The sequence below is a fragment of the Populus nigra genome, chromosome 15, assembly GCF_951802175.1.
Source record: "Populus nigra chromosome 15, ddPopNigr1.1, whole genome shotgun sequence".
NCBI classification, from domain to species: Eukaryota; Viridiplantae; Streptophyta; class Magnoliopsida; order Malpighiales; family Salicaceae; genus Populus; species Populus nigra.
The window spans coordinates 14,782,770-14,799,200 of NC_084866.1; the positions used below are offsets into that span (position 1 = coordinate 14,782,770).

Sequence of the window (16,431 nt, forward strand, 5' to 3'; positions counted from 1 at the left end):
TCAGGTTAGCCCAACCACACACAGGATAATGGTTCTGGTTAAAGGGGATCGCCGGATGGGATCTGAGGTTAGCCCAACCACACACAGGATAATGGTTCTGGTTAAAGGGGATCGCCGGATGGGATCTGAGGTTAGCCCAACCACACACAGGATATTGGTTCTGGTTAAAGGGGATCGCCGGACGGGATCTCAGGTTAGCCCAACCACGCAGATTTTGATTTTGGTTCAAGGAGGTCGCCAGATGGGATCTCAGGTTAACGAAAAAAAAAGAGAAAAAAAAAAGAGAGAGAGCAAGAAAGAAAGAACGAAGAGAGAGAAAAGAGAGAAAGAAAAAAAAAAGAAGGAAAACAGAGAGAAAAAAAAAAGGTCATTAGATGAGTGAATATTCAACAAGTTAGGAAGACAAAAAGACAAGTTTTTCTTTACAAAGCTTACTATGCAAAATATTGAGGAGTTTTGCTTCGTAAGCATTGTAAAGAGGGGGCATCTGTTGCTACCCAATTTTTTACCCATGTTTTAATAAATTTTCAGAAAAAATCCAAAAATAGCGAAAAGCATTGAAAACCCAAAAAAATACATTTTTAATACATTTGCATCGTTTTTAGCATTTGCAGCGTCGTTTAAAAAGAATTTAAATTTTCAAAGGTCTTTCGAACACGTTCAACTTTTAACGCGTTAATTTTAAAATCATTGATTTTCCTCATTGAGTCGATGTTGATATTGCTCATTTTTAAAAATACAAAAAAAATTAAAAAAAATCAAATTTACAAAAAAAAGAGAGTTGATGACCAATTTTAAGGCTGCATAGGGAATTTTGAATATTGGATGGGGGGGGGGGGGCAATTTTACAATTAAAGGGGGGCAAAACTGAATATCTTTTCTTCTCCCCTGCACCCACTGCGCCGAAAAGCCGCTCCCCCCCGGGTCCAAGACCATTTTTGATCCCTCTCTTTCGGCTGAAAATCAGGGGAGGAGCCTAGACAGCAGCCCCACCTTGTTTTCACTTTCCAGCCGACAGGCGGCTCCTCCCTTTTGGCTTTTCTTCTTCCCCACAGCAGCTGGCAACAGGTCCCTGGTCCCCGGCCCCTCTTCCTTCCCCGCTGCTCCCTTTTCCTTCATATAGGCAGACCTAACGTATGAAAAGGGGAGAGGAAAGAGAGCTGATAGCTCTGCTGCATCTTTGCCAGGCCGCCAGCCCTCCCTTGGCTGGAATTTTTTGCCTTCTTCTCCCTCGCTCAGCTGAGACTCACAGGGGTTGATTCCCCATCCCCCACAAACCAGCCACCCGAAGACCAGCCCCTTCGTCTCCCTCCAGCTTCTTCACCCAAAACCATCCTTCCATCTCCAGTTTTCTGCCCACACAAGACAGCCCCTCACCTCCTCTCTCTTACTCCGATCTTCACTCATCAACCGGCCATAGAGCAACAACAGCCATGAATTAGCTCCCCCTTCCACAGATCCTCTCTCAGCTGCTCCCTTCTCCAGCCGCAGCGGCGCCTTCTTCATCCGGCAGCACCCAGCAGAGCTTTCCTTCTCCAGCTCCTCCCTCACAAATCGCCTTGCAGCCGACCTCCAGCAGCTGCAGCTTCTGCCCACAGCCGATAAACCCAGCTCTCTCTCCATCAACCGGCCTCCAGCGAGCACCACAACAGCAGCAGCTCCTCCCGAACAGCTTCCAGCGGCAGCAACCATCAGACAGCCTCCACACCGTCAGCTAGTAGCGCCGTTCATGCCCGGCCACGGATCCACCATCAGCCAGCAGCGCCGTCCGAAGCAGAGGAGAAGGAGATGAAATCCATGAGACAGAGAAGAGATGAGGCAGGGAAGAGGAGCGGATCTGAAGAAAAAAAAAAAAAGAAGTGGAGCAGATCTAAAAAACGAAGCCGATTGAAAAACAAAGAATAAGACTGAAATCAACTTGCTCTGTTGCGTTTTCTTGATTACTTTGCAGGTCACCACCGGCAGAGAAGAGAAAAGGAGAAGAAGCTGAGCCGAACCCACCATTTTCCGGCCACGCGCCGCCACTGTTCATGCCATCACAAAACTGGTCCCAGCACTGTTATGGATTTTTGGATGGCTGTTTTGTAATTTTAGAATTGTTTAATGTAATTTTTGTTTAATGTAATATTGGTTTAGTTTGGAGTTTTTTTTGTTGTAATTTGTATTTTGTAAACATGTAAGCAAAAAAAAAAAAAAAAAGAAAGAGAAAAAATACAGTAAAGAAAAAGAACAGAAAAAAATACAGTGAAGGTATATGTGTGTTTGTGTATTTTTTTTATTTTATGTGTGTTATTGAATAAAAAAAATGAATTTAATATTTTAATTTATATGTACAAATATCTAAAGGACAGATAAAAATCATGTTGTATTTCCCATGAAAATGTAGAACATGTATCTACATATATTTTAGGAACCAATAACTGATTTATCAAAGTCTTAGAATTGGGCTAAAATTTTATTTTTAAAAAACACATCAAGTCCACGAAGCAGCTTACCTTAGGGTGTGTTAGGGGTGCTAATACCTTTCCTAACCACAACCAGTTCCTTTCCTGTGAATCTCTGACAAGACCAGTACATCAGGTTTCCTAGTAGCCCTTAATAAATTACTAGGTGGCGACTCCGACGAACTAATCAAATCTAAACAAACAACGATAAAATCGCCAGCCGACGCCGCGCGAATTTTTTGACGTGCGACACCCACTATTTTTGTATTTTATATCATGGTAATTAAATGTTGCCTATTAACATAAATAAGGTGACTGTAAATTAGCGGCACAAGTCGTTCTTACAGAATTATATAAAATTAAAAACGGATATTAAGAATATTCATTAGCTTAATGATTATAATTCAAAGTTGATTGTTTCCTTGCCAGAATTATATAAAATTAAAAACGGATAACCTCGACCTCTTTTATAAACATGTTCTTGCTTATCATCCTTTATTAATTTTAGAATAATATTGCCAACATATTATTAGTTTTTTATTTTTATGATCACTTAATACCTTCAAATCAGTTTTCAAGATTAAGAACCGTTTGATTGCTAAAAAGTATTTTTTTAAAAGTGAATTTTAGAAAAGTAAATTATTTTTTGATGTTTAATAGTGTAATGGGAAATAAGTTGGAAAACATTTTCCAGTGTATGGTTATATCATGGAAAATGAGCTGGAAAATAATTTATTAATGTTTTATTTTTTTCAAGTTTATTAAAATAATGAGAAACAAATCTAACAAATTTAAAAGTTAAATGAGAATGAAATTGAAAAAAAAAATATAATAGGTTTTAATATTAACTTTCAATATATATAAAATGAAAGATATTAAGAGTTGATTAATATTGTTAAGCTATACATGTTTATAAAAATCATTTATATTAAACATTTGCAATATGTAAATATTTTGAATTTAATATTAATAATTATAAAATTTCTATAGTTAATAAAGACTGATCTACTTTTGCTCTCTTCTCTCTCTTTTGCTATTGTTCTTTCTTCTTCTTCTTTTGAACTAACTTGTCTCTCTTTATTTTTTTGTTTCTCATCTCTCAATCCTTCAAAATTCAAGATATGTAGCAATTTATGTTAGGAATATTGATGAAAAATTAAATATAACCAGAAAACAAGTACAAACTAGTAAAGCATTTACATTTTCATTGAAAAATGCATCATATATTAATTTATTTTATTTAAACATGCAGTCTGCCAAACCCAATCCAAACCCAATCCAGAATACCAAGGCATCCTCTTATTAATTCACGTAGAAACTACTAGTCCTAAGCTTTATAAATCCAATTATAGAGCAATCAGTGAAGAAACTTCATTATTATATGTCACATGGAAGCTAAAAACAAACACAAATGAAAATCAATATAACATTGCATTTAAACTTATTTAAATCTTGAAACTAAAATACAAAAAGATGCACTAAGGCTATGAAAACCCAAGTTTGGATAAAATAGAAAGATTGTCCACCAGAAAATAATAGCAATTGTTAATGATCACCTCAATAAAATAAAACCAAGCTTGTCGCCAATATGGATTTATGTATAGAACTGCACCTATTACCAATAGCACCATGATGTATGCAACCCCAAAGGTCACATAGAAAACCTCAATATCCATGAAGCCATAATAATCTTCGTTGTTCTTATTTATTGAAGTTGGTGTTGGTGATGGTGGCATAGCTGGACCACATATTTTAGGTAGCGGTTCTCCACAAAGAAAAGGATTGTCTTTGTAGCAGCTCTCCTCAAAAGTGGCAAACTGTGCAACTCTCGCAGGAGTCTTGCCAGACAGATTATTATGTGCCACACTGAAAAATTCTAGAGAAAATAGCTCAGTAAGTCGAGGTGGGATTTCTCCATTTAGTTTGTTGTAGGAAAGATCCAAGCTCTCTATTTCCTTTAAGTTTGAAAATGTTGGTGGAATTGGTCCAGTCAAACTATTGTGCGAAAAGTTCAATACCTTGATCATACTGAGGTTTCCAATTCCAGTAGGAATCTCTCCAGTAAAATTGTTGCATGAGAAATCAATTCCTGTGAAGTACTGGATAATATTGCCTTTATAAAAAAGGGACACATTCTTCGTTGTAAACTCGAAAGATTGGTGTGATGAGGACACAGAACCAATAGAATTGTATTCAATAAATAAAGGATGAGTAGATATCATCCAAGAGAGGATGTTACCAGAAAGATAATTATGAGATAGATCAATCAAGGTTAATTGGTCCAACTTGCATAATTGAATTGGGATTTCACCTTCAAAATTGTTATAACTCAAGAGTAGAAATCTCAAGTTAGATAACTTGCCAATCCATTCTGGAATTCTACCAGTTAAATTATTATGAGAAAGATCTAATTGAATTATCTCAAAGGAGTCATCAAATGCCATTGTGATCGGTCCTTGCAACTTATTTCTAGACAAATAAACATATCTCAATTTTGAAGAAGTGCTGAATCTATACGGTAAAGAACCAGATAAATTGTTCCCTGATAGGTCCAAGAAGTCAAGAGAAGACATGTTACCTATCCATCCAAGGATCTGCCCTTGCAAATTATTGTTGGACAGGTCTAACACTTGTAGTGAGCTAAGGTTACCCAACGAGGAAGGAATGCTTCCATTCAAACCATTATCAGACATCAATAGAATTTCTAACCCTGGCAAATGATCTCCGATTTCTGAAGGGATTTGTCCTTCGAAGTAATTCATGGATATACTTAGTAATGACAAATCCACATGAGAATTCTTTGGCAACAAGAATGGACCCGAAAAAGAACAGTTTTCTAAATGAAGTTCTTGTAGGTATGTGTTGTTCTCAATCAACCAATTTGGAAACTCTCCTTTCATTTGGATGTTTGTAAGATCCATATATTTTAGACTCACCTGATGGTAAAGGAATTTGAAAAATGCTCTCGCACCTTGTCCACGACCTTTTAAATTAAGGAACTCTAACTGGAACTTTGGACTCAGATTATGATCATCTTCTTCTGCGTATATTTCATTACCCGACCCATCAAAAGACTTGAGTTTTGTAAGGTTGTATAATGGGCTCAATGACATAGGGATCTTCAAGTGATTAAAAGAGAGATCTAGTCGTTGAAGGGAAGTCAAATTTTCCAAACACGGAGGCAAGAAACCACTGAGATTATTGTTGTTGATTAACAGCTCTTGGATATGATTTAAGTCACAGAGGCCTGATCACATTATAATTTAGAAAACATTAAAACTCTGAGTGTCTAATGAAAAATATATAACCTAAAGAGAGAGAGAGAGAGTAATCAACCTTACCCATGGTTTGGAAGATGCGATTGTCGAGAGTATTGTAACTCAAATCCAAAAGTTCCAAGTTCTTGAGATTAAGGAAGCCTGTCACAATCAAGAAATTATATTAACATAGAAACAATTAATTATAAAGGAAATGAAAGAGCAAGAGTTATTAACCTTACCTTGGGCCATAGGTATTCGACCATCTAGTTTGCAACTTTGCAAAATCAAAGTTTTAAGAGAGGTCATCATTTTGATGGTTTGTAAGATGCTATTATTGAGAGTGTTGGAACTCAAATCCAAATATTCCAAGTTCTTAAGATGAAGGAAGCCTGCTAGAATCAAGAAATTATATTAATGTAAAAGGAATTAAAATTATAAAGGAAATGAAAGAGTTAACAAGAAGTAATTATTGAATGAATTATATGGATCTCAATTAAGTTGATTTTTAAATTTGGAATTTAGGTCTATCTTATTGGTCAATTTGCTGTTGTAAGTAAATTGCTATTGAGTTGGTTTTGGTCAGTTATTGGTTGGGTAATGTACTTTTTATGCTTTTTTACTTTTATTTTTTAAGGTTTTTTTTTAAATTTAATTGACTCATAATTAGTTTCTTTTTTTATTTTTTCAGATTAATATTAAACAAAGTCTCCCATGATTCCTTTGTTTAACTGTCCTATGAGGCAGTGGCGGAGCCAGGGGGAGGCTGGCAGGGGCCCGGGCCCCTGCAAGGAAATTTTTCCCAGCCTCTTCTTTTGTAAAATAATTAAAATTTTATTTTTTTTAAAATATTTCTTTTAATTTGGCCCTCCTTACTTTTTTCTTCTTGCTTCGCCCTGCTATGAGGTTATTAAATACAATAATTCATTACTTATTAATTATGGCTAAAAAAACTAAAATATGAGAAGGGAAATGTAGAAATTGTAGAGTTCAATTAAAAGAAAGAATTTTCATATGTTTGATAAAAAAAAAACACCAATGTTAATTTATTCTCCTCCTAAAAAGAGCACTCCCTATATATATGAAGTTAGAAATTATTGTTTTTTATATTATCATTCTATTTATATTACACCAAATGGTGTTGAGAGAGGGTAAAACTTGAATTGGATTATTATTCATTTTAAATGGATGGTAGACTTTTAGAATAATAAAGATTTCAATTAAGTTAATTTCTAAATTTTAGATTTAATTTATATTATGAATTTAAATTCTAGTGGATTTGAGAATTCTCCAAAACTTGTATAAAAGAGGAATTCTATGCAGATAAATCTAATCATAGCAGGTATATAAAGAAGTAAAATGGTCTATGATAAGTAATAGTGGAGTTGAAATTTGTTAATTTACCTCCATAAGGTACAGTGATATTGAGTTGTTTCAAAGACAAATTTTTTAGAGAAGGCAATGCTCCAAGGTTTTGAAGGGAGTTTTCATCCAGAGAACATCCGTCCAGATACAACTCTTTCAAAGAGCTTAGATTTTGGAACTCTGTTCAAAAGTAGCAAATTGTATTTTTTAATTAAACCTAAATATATAAATACTATATATAATATATAACTTACCTAATATTCTTCCTCTAAAATCATTGTAGCTCAGATAGAGTGTTGTGAGGGTTGGGAATGCTATTAATGATTGCAATAACTGGAAGCTGCTTCCATAGGTTGTGATATTTTCTAGGTATAGAGCACTCAAGTTTCTTGGACCTGCAAGTTAGGAAAGAAACGTATAGAAAGGCTTTCCGAAAGCAAAGATAATTAATTAATATTGTATTGATGGGCTCATGTATTATTTCATGCTACCATTTTGTAACGTGAATGTGTTTCTAATTACCTCTTGAGGCCACCAATTTGTTAATATCATTGCCGCTCAAATCCAAGGTCTCCAAGCTGCTCAAAGATTCTTGATATTTGTAAAAAATATTAATTAATTAATTAATTCACTACAAAACAAAATTTGTGTTTTTTTTTTAAATTAAATTTAATATAGAAAAAATAAGAACATAAAAAACTAACCTTTTAAATTTATTAACCCTTCCAGCCTATTATAATCTAAATATAGTGATTTAAGAGATGAAAATCCCTCCATAAATGATAAAATATTGTTGTCGAAACGATTAACTCCCAAGTCAATGTACTCTAAATTGCTCACTTTCTGGAACTCATAACCACCACCTATATAAAAAATAAACAAATTAAGACTTCATGTAAAAAAAATAAAAAAAGATATTATTGAAGTAATTTAATTATGATTGATCAAGAGCCATGTAAAGAGGCTGAGGCGATGAAAGTGAGAGTAAGATGAGTAATTGCTACAGTGTTGATGTCATGATTATAATAATATTGGTGATGTTATAGTGTTGATGCCATGATTATGTTAATAATGTAAAGAATTAAACAACACCTTATTATGCTTTCTATTTTCTTCGATGGAGAACCAAAATAATACTAATTTGATTAATTTAAAAAAACTAATATAAATATTATGTAATACTTAAGAGAGCAAACCTTTCTTCTCAACCCAACCAGCTATACGATTGCGTGACAAGTCGAGCCAATAAAGTTCTTGGAAAGGAAGAAAGAGGGAGGCGTTTAAGTACCAATCTCCCAGTTCCTGATTCCTTACGCCGTCAAGAGCGAGTGCGGTGAGTCGACCTGCACTGCTGCTGCACTCAATACGTTCCCAATAACAACAGTGGGCGTCACCTTTTATCCAGGAGGGAAGGGAGGTGCCATTGGGATAGTTAAAAGCATCTTTCAGGTTAAGCAGAGCGATTCTCTCTTCCTCCAAGCAACCAAGAGGCTGCCATCCTTGCAAGGAAACCATCATAATTGCTAAAGCCATCAACATCTGAAGGAACAGCCCCATCTTAATATCAAATACAAATGGTGATCGAGGAGGTTCAGGCTTTTATAGAGGACTTCACGGACCCATGCCGTGGAAAAAACTGCATGATGACAGTGGTCTCTATGACCCATCTCATGGTGGAAAATTTGTTGCAATGTCCTCCATCAAAATCCTTTTTGTTTTGATATAAATTATAAAATACTTATTTCGTATACCCTTGAATTAGGAAGATTAAAATACAGTTGAAAGGATTCTATATATATATAGAATCCTTTCAACTGTATTTTAATCTTCCTAATATATATATATATATATATATTCAATGATCACTCAATATCTTTATATAATTAGTTTTCAAGTTTTGAGATATAAGCTCATAGCTCTTTTCTCTTTAAAGACAACAAATATACCACAAGATTAAAAGACTATTTTATATTTCATTAAAATAAATAAATAAATTACTTATATGATTACTCTCTTTTTTCATAAACAAATAAATTGACTTCATGCGTTAATAACATTTAAGGATTTTTTCCAATCAAATAATCAAGTTTGTTTTAATTTAAAAACATTTTTTATTTAACAATATAATTATTATTTTGGAGGGAACTTTTTCTCCAAGAAAACTCAAACTCTATGTTATTTTGTCAAAGTCACATCATCGACGATTGGTATAATGATATGAGAAAATAAAAGTTTATATACTAAAATCAATAAAAAGTGAAAGTAATTGATTTAATAACATCGCAACCATATGTATTTTGTGGATCAGAAATATTAAAATAATTTATTTTTAAGCTATAATTGTGTATTCGGTCCTCTATTCATGTATATGTGGAAAATGATAATTTTAATATAATTCGCATCCTAGAAATGTTGTGAGTGTCACATTATGGAGAATAGGTTTTGATTGATTGGAAAAAAACTGCTTGATGGCAACGGTCTCCCATCCCATGGGCCCATCCCCGCGTGATTCAATATTTGATTGATTGACATCCGCAAATTGTTGCTTCTTTTCTGGCATTGATGCCCCAACCCTTTAAGTAAAATCCACATCGAAGACTTCCATCGTTCACTTATTTCTCGTGTTTAAATTGTCTCTTTTCATGCAAGTTCTCAATAAATATTGTAGGCTCTGTCATATTTAAATGTTTATTTGGTAATATTTTTTAATTAAAAATATTTTTAATTACTATTTTTTATTTTTGATATTAGCATATAAAAATTATGAAAAAATATCTAAAAAAATTAATTTAATATTTAAGTATATATTTAATTGATACAATGTTTATTAATTCAATGTTCACAATATCTGAATTGATACATTTAATATATATATATATATATATATATATTAGGGTAGAAAATGAGCTGCGTACCATTAACCTTTTATTCATGTTTTTTTCCCCCAAAAAGACTTAGACTTTGACTGACGGTCTACCTTCTAAGAAGGGATACAAGTTTTCTGTTATTTACTTTTTAAGCTTTTTTTTATATGTAGTGTTAGTTCTTAATAGAATTAGGTAGAAATTAACACGGTAAAATTGACAGTTCCACTAATTCTTCTCCACACATCAACCTTCTTTTTTTTTTGTTGGAAGCAACAGGATAAACTTATTTTAAACGCGTTACTCTCTTCTCTTTTAATGGATGTATTATATCTTGTGGTAGATTGACAAACCTCTCATTATGTTTGGCATACTCTTAAGCAAACTCTTGTCTTTACGTTTAATTTTCACATTATGCAACTTCATGGATTTTTTCAAGATCTTCGGCAAGGTGATGCTTCGGTTGCTATGCATATGCAGCAAGCAAAATCCTTATTTGATGAATTGGTTGTTGCTGGGCGACCAATTTCTCTTGAATATTTCAACCTCTATGTTTTTCGTGGCCTTCATGGTGAGTTCAAAGACTTGGTAACCAGCCTCGCAACCAAGGCAGAACCTTTGTCGTATGTAGATGTTTATAGTCATCTCCTTACCCATGAGTTTCTTCACAAGACCTCCCTTCAATTCATGGTTATCAACCCACCTTTGTTGCCTACACTACCTCTATTACCTTCAGCCAATCTTGCCCGGTATCAAACAACCCTAGCTTCAGCCGTAACAAAGTTCATTTTTGTAACATCTCTATTTTCAAGATCAACACATCAATCATGAAAAGGGAAAAACATATGAATATTTTTTTTTTCTGAATTCATACAAAGTTTACCAAGATTTCAGCAGAATCTCCCCTATACTAGGAGGTCCAAGTTATCAACAAGTCACCTATACACATCCATTATTCATTACTTACACACATTCCAATCATTTCAAGTCTCAAACATTATATTAGTCAAGAGTACGAACACTATATTACAAATATTCATCCTTTAAAGTCGAACATAAATTAATTTTTACATAAAAAAATAAATATACATTGAGATTACAGGTACATAATAATACAATTTACATTTAGACATTTGATTTAAAGGATTCTACTACAACTCAAGTCATATAGTTCCATGAAAGACAAAAAACATCAATGTTATAGAGAATTTAAAATAACACAAAAACTAGAGGATTTAAAATAGTACTCTTATTGTGAATATGATGGACCTGCAACAATATAATATTTGGAAATAATTATATTAAAAGCAATAAGGTTATAGAGAAGAGAAAACAACGATATATAAATATGTATATTCAATGCTACATACTATCATAATTTCTTACAATTCTCATCTAATGCTTCTAAGTTTATTGTTTCGGGAATCACTAAATAATTCCCTCCTCCCTTTTCATTCCATAAATTTTAACCAATGTCCTCATCTTTAGGGCTGAAGGGATAATTCCTTCAAGATGTTGATCCTCATTTCATTAACACCTTCAATTATTCCCCATCGAGGATATCATTATAACACTTCTTTCCCAAAACCTAGAAGGAGATGCTGACACTAATGAATTAGTCGCCCATATCGGGACCAACTACTCAAGTTCATTGTAATGTCGACATCAACACAATCGATTGATATCATTGGTTATTTCCAACCCGAAATAGTCAATTAATTTTCCATAACACCTTGGAATATTTTTAGGAATGCCGATGTTAAAGATTCTTCACATCATTAGCTTCCATATCAGGAATAACTAATTAAGTTTCATATGATTGTCGATATCGATTGTTGCAACCCATTTTTAGGTCCCCACACAAAAAAGGAGAAAATACAAAAAAAATATTCGGAAGAAAAGCAAAAAATAATTGCAATGAGAAAGGATTCCAGAGCGCTCGGAAAATGATCGGAAATTGGTTAAGGAGGTTCAAAATACAAAGATTGGAATTTGACAGTAGATTATTGACTAGTGAGAGCCCTGTTAATGAAAAAAATTGAATTTCAGGAAGAAAAGTCCAAAATCAAATGTTTATGGACTCAATTAAATTTTATTGAAGGTTTAATTGAATTTATAGAGGGTTTGTTTGCAAGAAAAAAAATATTTTTAAGGCAATTTGGGTTTTAATTGAAAGAAATTAAAGTTCTGGGATCAAATTATAATTTTTGAGAGTTGATTTGGTCAAATCAGGGGCTTAATTGTATAAATATTAAAGTTTGATGGCCAATTAGGGACATAATTGAAGAAATCCATAAACCAAAGACCAAACTAGAAAAGGCGCGTAAATAGAGGGGCTAAAATTTGTTCGAATTAAAGGCTAAATTGAAGAAATTTGAAGTTTATGGATCAATTGAGGGTCAAATTGCACAAATTCAAAACCAAGGACTGACATGAAAAAGGCGGTCAACTTCAGGATCGACGATTGAATTTGGCAGGGACGCAATTGAGTTGATTCTTAAAATCAAGATTGCAATTAAGGACTTTATTAAATAAATCATAAATTGAGGACTTATTTGGACTCTGACATGTTTTTGGTGTCATTTCCTTTTAAATGAAACAACGCATTTTGGGTAAAACGACGTTGTTTCATCCACTATAAAAAAAGAGCCAAAACAATGTCATTTTGAACGGCACTATAGGTCTTCTTCTTCCCCTGAGAGCGCGAGGCAAAGGAAGAAGAAGTATTTTTCCCCTGCATCTGCTCCTCTCCCTCTCTCCTGAAACCTAGAAAACCGATAAAGATCCCCACTTGCTTAAACTCTGACCCGTGGCCTACCACCAGATGAAAAAAACAGAGGGGACAAGCCCCTCGGCATCCTTGAGGTGTCTGCCCAATGGCCACCCTGCCCCTGTGCCATGATTGGACAGGGGTAGTAGCCCTTTATCCCCCATTTTCCACTTATAAATACCAGGGGAGAGAGAGGGTCAATGAAGGGGAGTGGGGGGGGGGAGAAAATAAAACAGGGGGGAGGATTTTGATAAAGAAAATGAGAAGGAAAACAGATAGAGAGAAGAGAACTGAAAAACAGGGGACATTTGGAGAAGAAAAACAGAGGGAACCGAGGGGTATATTTTTATGCTTGGAAGAACAGGAAGAGAGAGAGGAGAGTGAAAGAACAGAGAAAAAAACCGAAGCAAAAATAAAAACAAAGGAGGAGGATAGTAACAAAAGGAAGGAGAAAGACATAAAAAAAATAGAGAGAAGAGACAAACAGAGAAAAGGGAACGACTGAGGGGAGAGTGTATTGAGAACGAGAGAGGGAAGAGGAAGAAGAAAGAACAGAAGCAGAGAGAAATAGAGATTGAGAGGCGAAGATAGAAACCGAGAGGAGGAAAAATATAAAGAATGGAAAAACAGAAGAGAGAAGAGTAACGGCACCATTGTGACACCACTGTTTGCAGCTGCGTTCTGCCACCTTCACAAGCAACAACACCAAGAGCAGCGCCACCGTGAGTCACCACCGTGTCTGCTCTTCCCGGTTCTTCTCCTCCTTCATTTTCTTCTTCAACTTCGTTGTTGTTACCTATTTTTGAGTTCCCACACAAAAATGAAAAAAATACAAAAAAAAGGATATATATAAAAAAATTCAGAAGAAATCCAAAAAAATAATAGAAGCGAGAAAAGGATGCTAGAATGCTGAAAAATGGTCAAAAATTGGTTGAGGAGGTTCAAAAATGCAAAAGGTTGAAATTTGATAGTATATTTTTTACTAGTAAGAGCCCTGTTGACAAGGAAAATTTAATTTGAGGAAGAAAAGTCCAAAATCAAATGTTTATGGACTCAATTAAATCTTATCTAAGGTTTAATTGAATTTATGGAGTGTTTGATTGCAAAAAAAAATTGATTTTTAAGTCAATTTTGGCTATTATTGGATGAAATTAAAGTTCTGGGTCCAATTATAATTTTAAAGAGTTAATTTGGTTAAATAGGGGTTTAATTGCATAATTATTGAAGTTTGATGACCAATTAGGGACTTAATTGAAACAATCCAAAACCAAGGACCAAACCACAAAACACACTAAAATCACGGGATCTAATTACAATTGTTCCGAGATTTGATTACAAAATTGCATAAACATCCAAGGATCAAATCAGAAATATCATTTAAAGTTGCAAAACGGTGCCGTTTTATTCAACATTGTCCAGTGTCTTTTTTAGAAGACGTTACGTGAGCTGGCCGAGAAAAGTTTGCAGTAGTGAAGGCGCGATTTGCTTCAATCAAGGGGGCATGTTTCACGGCTACCATGATGCACGTCGGCCGTTACTCCGTCCCTGCAACAACAAAGGGAAAACGCCTGCATCCTCTAGCTATAAAAGCCAAAGGATGTACTGCACTAAGGAGGAGAAAAAGAGAGAAGACGCGACAGAAAAAAGAAAAGAAAAAAAAGAGGGAGAGGAGAGGGGAACGTAAGGAAGAGAGAGAAACAGAGGGAGGAAGAGCATAAGAAAGTAAAAAAGCCAGCACGAGAAGAAAGCAGAAGGGGGAGGATAGAGGAGAGCAGACGGGAAAAGAAAGAAAAAGAGAGAGAGAGAGAGACATGAGTTGAACAAAAAAAAACAGAGGAACCCATAGCAACCCAAAGCAAGAACGCAGATAGCAGAAGAAGAAGTCAGCATCACCATCGTCTTAATCTCTCCAGCACCAGGTATGTTCAATTCCTTCCACCGTCCCTGTAATAAAAATGACGCTTGTGTCTTAGGCTATTTGTAAGAAGAAGGGTGAGCAGTGCGAAGGTAATTTAATTACCTTCGCACTGTTCAAGCACGCGTGAAATTTTACGCGTGCATGGACTAACTGGGCGACCAAACTGGGTGGCTAGATCCATCCTGAAAAAAAAATTTCTTTAAAAATTATTTCAAAAAATCTGTGATTTTTCGCAAATATTTTACTACATTTTGATCAATATTGGTTTGTATTTTTATATTGTAAAGATACAAATCCGATATTCAAATACCTGGTTTTTTTCAAAACATAATAAAAAAAATAAAATGTTTTTTTTTCATGCATATGGTCAAGTCTCTCTAAAAAAATATAATAAAAAAATCATATTGTATCTTCATAAAAAAAAAAAAGTTTTAGCATGTATTTTGGCTTTAATAACCAGTTTATTAAAGTCACGAGAACTGGCCATTATTTTAAAAATTTCAAAAAAATTATTTTGTTTTCTTTTAATATATGGGGTTACGACCTTATACGTAAGGCGTATTCCGAATGTTAAATTATTTGTTGACGTTAGAACGGTTAAGTTTTACTTAATAAAATAAGGATTTCTTTACCGAAGAGAACTTTTCTTAAACCATAGACGGACCAATAACTAGAAAACACAACAAAACTTTAAATTTTATCAGATAATAAAACAATGCAGCTTACCTTAGGTAGGGCATATTTGGGGTGTTAATACCTTCCCTTTACGCAACCAGTCCCCGTATCCGTTCTCTGAGATCAGTTACGGTTCCTAGTGACCAAAATACTAGGTGACAACTCCCATTCTATTTTTCCACTAATAAAAGACAAGAATTCCTTGTCTCCCCATATTTGCCACATTTTAGAAGATAAAATTTTGAGATTGGATGTTTTTGCCGCGATGCCGCACACGTGCGACATCCGTGACCTCCACTGTTCACATGAACAGTGGAGAGATCCTCCACTGTTTACTGGGCTAGGCAGTGCCGGCCCAGCCCAAAATCTTTTTCACAGTGGCCTTCTGCATAAAACTTCTTTTTCACTGAGAGGTCAAATTAGACTAATTGGATTTCTTGTTTTCTACATCTTGTTTATTTATTTATTTATTTTAGTTAAACACTCCGTATGTGTGAATTAGTCTTCCTAAAACTTTACTAACCAGTTTTACACCTTCAAACTAATGACTTGTGGCTTACAACTTCAGCACTCATTCAGGAGTGAAGTTTTACCATCAGCAATGTCACTGCTTTATATATCTTGTTGTGTGGTAGAGTTCCTTGATGAAGAAGAGCCTAATGCTTTTACTCCTTTCGAAGTTTCAGAAGACAAGCTTGAAGATGATATCTCATCAAGGTATATTTATTATAACTAAGAAGCATACCCAAGGACGATACTTAAACTCTAAGAATAGATAAAGAAAGTAAGATTAAAGTAATTATTTCTTCTTTGAGACTAAGAGTCAGTGTAGCAGAATGAGCCTTCCTTCTCTCCTTCTGGTCAATCGTCTTGGAGAGCCTATGTTCTTGCCTTGATCAAGACTCCTATCTTAGTTATTCAACAAATATAAAGAAATTTTCCAAAATCATTTCTTGACAAAACATGTCACCCACCTCTTAACCCCTTCAAATCCTTCATCCCCTTGTGCCCTTGCACAGACTTGCCCCAGGGTGAATTATGAAACTTGGGGGCATCTTTTATATGGAAATTTAGAGTCATAACTTGGTTTTGTCTATGTATATACATGTTTAATTCTTTTGATTCATTGCAAAATAAC

At 34.4% G+C, this 16,431-nt stretch overlaps 2 protein-coding genes and 1 long non-coding RNA gene across 3 annotated transcripts; all 3 read right to left on the reverse strand.

The window, feature by feature from the left end:
- Positions 1 to 3,928: 3,928 nt before the first annotated feature.
- Positions 3,929 to 5,695, reverse strand: LOC133674022 (cuscuta receptor 1-like; the record flags this gene model as incomplete). Its single annotated transcript, XM_062094978.1, has 1 exon — positions 3,929 to 5,695. A coding segment is annotated over one exon (1,767 nt), but the record flags the coding sequence as incomplete, so codon positions are not given.
- A 68-nt stretch (positions 5,696 to 5,763) lies between these two features.
- On the reverse strand, positions 5,764 to 7,660 carry LOC133673717 (uncharacterized). Its single transcript, XR_009835043.1, has 4 exons — positions 7,589 to 7,660; positions 7,106 to 7,461; positions 5,944 to 6,093; positions 5,764 to 5,863 (listed from the first exon to the last, which is right to left on the reverse strand). It is a non-coding gene; the product is annotated as an uncharacterized LOC133673717 (long non-coding RNA).
- A 105-nt stretch (positions 7,661 to 7,765) lies between these two features.
- Positions 7,766 to 8,630, reverse strand: LOC133674023 (receptor-like protein 9a). Its single transcript, XM_062094979.1, has 2 exons — positions 8,263 to 8,630; positions 7,766 to 7,929 (listed from the first exon to the last, which is right to left on the reverse strand). Exons 1-2 carry the CDS (start codon positions 8,621 to 8,623, stop codon positions 7,766 to 7,768), a joined length of 525 nt encoding a protein of 174 aa, XP_061950963.1. The 5' UTR covers positions 8,624 to 8,630.
- Between the last annotated feature and the right edge of the window lie 7,801 nt (positions 8,631 to 16,431).